This window comes from Etheostoma cragini, chromosome 22 (genome assembly GCF_013103735.1).
Source record: "Etheostoma cragini isolate CJK2018 chromosome 22, CSU_Ecrag_1.0, whole genome shotgun sequence".
NCBI lineage: Eukaryota > Metazoa > Chordata > Actinopteri > Perciformes > Percidae > Etheostoma > Etheostoma cragini.
Window position 1 is genome coordinate 21,501,056 of NC_048428.1, and position 4,799 is coordinate 21,505,854.

At 42.1% G+C, this 4,799-nt stretch overlaps 1 protein-coding gene across 1 annotated transcript in view; it reads right to left on the reverse strand.

Annotated features, from left to right (window-relative positions):
* Positions 1-1,048: 1,048 nt before the first annotated feature.
* si:ch73-264p11.1 (uncharacterized protein LOC100000923 homolog) overlaps positions 1,049-4,799 on the reverse strand; it is a 5,070-nt gene continuing 1,319 nt past the window's right edge. The window contains exons 3-4 of the mRNA XM_034861722.1: positions 2,079-2,304; positions 1,049-1,979 (exon numbers count right to left, since the gene is read on the reverse strand). Of these exons, the coding sequence (XP_034717613.1) occupies positions 1,936-1,979; positions 2,079-2,304 (270 nt within the window). The 3' untranslated portion in view covers positions 1,049-1,935. The remainder of the gene's footprint in view (positions 1,980-2,078; positions 2,305-4,799) is intronic.

Below are 4,799 nucleotides of genomic sequence, written 5' to 3' on the forward strand. Positions count from 1 at the left end.
GCATTAAACCTTTTCCTAAATTCTCAATTCGACCCTCAGCCTCCTTTTCCTCAGAGTCCAAACGAACGCGAAGTTAGTAATAAATTTCTAACAGTTCCCTGCCACACGTTTCACACCAAAATGCTGATTGGTCGATTTTTTGCCGTGTTATTCCATCAGGTGGAAGCATAGAGCGTAACTGTCTATAGGTGGAAAGCACTAATTACCAATGGGGGTGTTTTCAGAGCATCCCTGTTGCACAGGTAACAGTCTGTCTTCAGAACACCCCCCCTGTTTTCTCTTTTGTTGGATTAGCCCGACCCACTGGGGACAGACTGAAGAAAGAACTACAAAGCCTTGTTTTAGTGGTTTGCTGAATGTTTATTTAGATGTGAGTGTTTAATTTCCACTCAGTCCTCCTCTACCGTGTCGAAGACATCGCCAGCGTGGCAGCATTTTACAAAAATAGATAACGGGAAAAAGTTGAATGCAAAGTTTGCAAGCAACAGTTTGCATATCGCGGCTGGACTACAAACATGGCGTATCACCTAAAAACGCTACGCTAACCTTTCTGCGTTAGGTTGCCCTGTCTGTTTGGAGCAGGCTATATGAACTTATCAGAATTGGCATATTTCATAGTCTAATAATAGATTTATAACTACCGGCGCACCCTCCGCAATCACGGTCTGTCAGAGCCGACCATATAACGTATATTATTGGTTTAATATATTTTAATAGTAACAGTCTATGGAGCCGACAGACGAGTGGCATTTCATTGCAAAAATAATTAGGTCAAAAACGATTTAATATACTACAAATAGCCTGCAAGCACAAGTACTGCGGGACAGTACAGTTAATTAATCTTGCATTCCCCCCCAGTCGATTTTTAGTCGAAATTTTGACGACTTCAGTCGACCAAGATTTTCTTTAGTTAGTTACAGCCCTATTGGTTACCTATAGAAAGCCTGCAGGAAGACTCAGCTCCATTTCTGCCAGTTCTCACGAGCTAAGCTTCTCGACTCTGATTGGCTAACAGCTTGCCAATGAGAGCCTGGCTATCAGCGTCCTTTACCCAGCTCATGAATAGTAATGAGCTCGGGCAGCATGAGGTCAGACTGACCAGCTGTTGTGATTGATCTGATTTCTCCTCTCATTTCTGTCCAGTGGCTAGAGCTGACAGAGGAGGTAGCGGTTCATCTTCTCATTCACCACATAACACACACACATCTGGACCTTAACATATTTTAAAAAATACAGGTAAAAACTGTTTTATGTGTCAGGGCACCTTTAAGGTTAGGTGTCAAACTCCAGGCGTACATATATTACATTAATGCTGTTCAGCTTCATCTTCAGAAATAGCTCCCACGTACATGTAGAGCCGCAAAGCAGCAGCAGAAAAACAAGATATTATTCATCGCTAGGACAAGAGTCTGCAGCCCTGTGAGGCAGCGCTGAGGGTGAGTGGTGCTTCACCGAAATCAACACAAGCTGAACGCTAACACAGAAACACACCTGCAATTGTGGCCATGAGTGACGCCAAACGAAACAAAACTGACCTTTGAGGTGTAGCTTAAGGGCTACATCCAAACTAATATGTTGTCATTTTAAAACACTGTTTTAAAATGACAACAATCTTATATAACAGGCCGTTCGCATACAGTCAAAACATGCATGATGAGCAAAATCAGAGTAGATTATGTAACTAGATGAAAAGGTAAATTATCAACAAAGTGATTACAGTTCATCCTCTGGGGATCATGAAAGTCTGAACCAGATGTCATGGTAATCCATCCAACAGTTATCTTACATATAGAGAGATACTTCGGTCTGAGCGACCAACCTCTCCCCTCATAATCACAGGGACACGAGCAGATGAAGAGCCCTCTTCCACCGTACCCATAGTCCAGACAAAATGTCTTTTATACTCTCCGAATGGGTTTGAAGTGTCAAAGTTGTTCAAGAAGGCAAAACTTCAACGTATTCTGAAAGGTCAGGAGCATCTAGAAGAAAATGAAGCAGTAAAGAAATGGTTAAATACATCACATATTAAAAAAAAAATGCAGTTAGAATAAGACAGGAAGATTCAATATATGACTTACTCTCATAGTCATGTTCTTCTTCGGGTACCGGCGTCTGCCTCCCCTGTTCCTCAGGTGGATCAGATGGATCAGGCGGATCAGGACTTTTTGGGGACCGGATCAACATGGCCGTCTTCCTTTTGACAGAGTGGCGAAGGTGCATGGCCAGACCCCGGTTCTTCCTCTTATAGTGACGGACCAGATCGTCCAGATTCTTGAAAAACATCTCATTCGATCCTCCCGCTGTCTGAAGGAACAACAACAAAGGCACAGAGTCAACAACATCTCCATGGAGAGGCAAAACCTGCAAACAGAGCAGGACAGCAGTGCATGTGAGAGGTTTGTCGTTCATTCATCGATTGAAAAATATGTCCATCACAGACTTCCTGGATCCCAAGGTGGTGTCTCTACATGTCTTGTTTAGTTCGACCGACAGTCCAAAACCCAAAGATGTTCATCTTAAAATGATGAGAAAATATAGCAAATCCTCACATTGGAGAAGCTGTAGAAGCAGATGTCTGGCAGTTTTTGCTTGAAAAAATGACTCAAATGGTTAATCAATTATTAAAATAGAAAGCCAAGCCACTTTCTTTCCTTATAATAATCACCTAATAGTTTCAGTTCTAAATTGAAGAACAACAACATGAGGACAGTGGGGAAAAAACACAATTTTGAAGAAGAGAAACTAATCTTTTAGAAGTGGAAACGCAATTCATTTTTACGCAAACCTCCATTTGGACTTAAGAATGAACTGATCAGATTTTGGGAGTCTAAGAAACTTCTAGTCTGGCTCTACTAATGTACGTTGCCGGCATAAAGCCTGAATTCTCCCTCTCCATGTCACACCTTTCTGTCTTTCATCTTTATCGGAGCTTGGCACAGCACAGGACGGCTGTGATTGGTTTAAGAAAAAACATTTATTAATACGTTTATAATTTACCGCTGACACTGCGCTGTAGAGAAAAATCTGACTTAGTCTCACATGACGTGTTTCTGGCCAAAAAATACGAATTCCTATGATTAATCATGACATAACATTTCACACAGATGCCTAATGAGATGCTATGATGAATTGATTTCATGTCCACAAGGTCCAAAAGGTCACCTTCACTGCGACATCATAATGTTCTGCAACAAAAAGAGATGTCTGGCGGTTTTTTAAACGCCTTAACTCAGGAACCGAAGGGGAGACATGTGGTCGGAGAGACTGGCACTAGTCTTAAAACTGTGGCGAAGGGTTGAAGACGTGTGTGATGCATCAACGTCCCCCCCCCCCCAAAAAAAAATCCACTTAATGCCTTTTATGGATTTCCCTCAAAGTCTTTACTACATATATGGCATCAGCCTGGACTGGCTCGGATGTGAACTGCAACGTGATTGGCTGGCAGAGGCGAACAACTGCAAGGCGTTGAATAAAATAAAATCGGGGTAAAAGTGACCAACATGAACACATGACACAGCACACAACAAGAGCGGGAACTAGAACCAAAGAAGAAGAAAAAATGACGAGGACATAATGTTCGGCTTGGACTATTTTTTTGTGGTGCCCTGGTGTGCAGGTGGGTGTGTGAGAGTGCATGTGGGTGGGCTCGTGGGTGGGTTTCCTGTGTAAAAGAGGGGGATGGGGGGGGGGAAATAAAGGGGGAGACAATATTGACCAAAGGAAAATAGAAAGAAGGCGAGAAAAGAAACACAGCTGTTTATGGGGGTATCTCTGCAGGGCAAAGAGGCGCTTGGTAGGAGGCTATGTCAGAATGATTTGATTTAACTTTGAGTTATTCTTAATTTTTTTTGTTTTTTTTGCCCTTCTCCTCTTCCTTGACTTGGCTGTCTGGGGACCAGGTTTCGTATCAGAAAGCAGGGGATCTGGTCCTCTGACTTCAAGCTGTTTAAAAATGCTGGAGTAGAAAAAAAAATGATAATGGAGGACAATAGAATTTTTTTAAATAAAACATGTAAGCTGGCAACATGCCGAAAAACATGACATGAAAAGCCTTTAAAGATCTAATCAGTCAAAAATGAAAGATGAATTTAGATCTTTGACCTAAATGCAAATTTAAATGTTAAACTCTGGCAGCCTAAATAATCAGTTTGACTTTCCACTTCCTTTTATCTTCATAAAAACAACTAGCGAGACGTGGGCGGCTATTCAGAGATCTGGGAACTAAAACTATCTGCAACCAACATTTATGCAGATTTGATCAAATAAAACCTTTTGTTTTCAGTTCAAAAAAGCATCCCCTAATAATATGGCACAACGTGTTGAGTGGTGTGTGTGTGTGTGTGTGTGTGTGTGTGTGGGACAGAGTACGTCAGAGGAGTTTCCTGTGACGAGTGCTCGAGCTAATAACAGCTGAGTTTCCATTTCGGTTGTGAAATGTTCCTTTAACCCCAAATGTCTTGATCTGTGGGTTCTGTTCATTAGTTTTAGTCAGAGGAGGGCAAATGCATCTAATGCAACTCAAATAAATCCACTATATCCACAGAGGCTTGAGAACGTTTACACACCCGGGCTAAAGTTGATTAAAATAAAGGAATTAAAAAAGCATCTTTTGGAAATTGATCTTAATGCCTTGATTCAAAACAATTAGGAAAAACCCAACCTTTGTCTGTGTGTTATGCGCATGTCTGCGATGCCATGTTCATCCTGCTCCACTCTGTGGTGTCCTGCTACGTCCTGCTGCGTCCTGCTACGTCCTGCTACGTCCTGCTACGCCCTGCTACGTCCTGCTACGTCCTGCT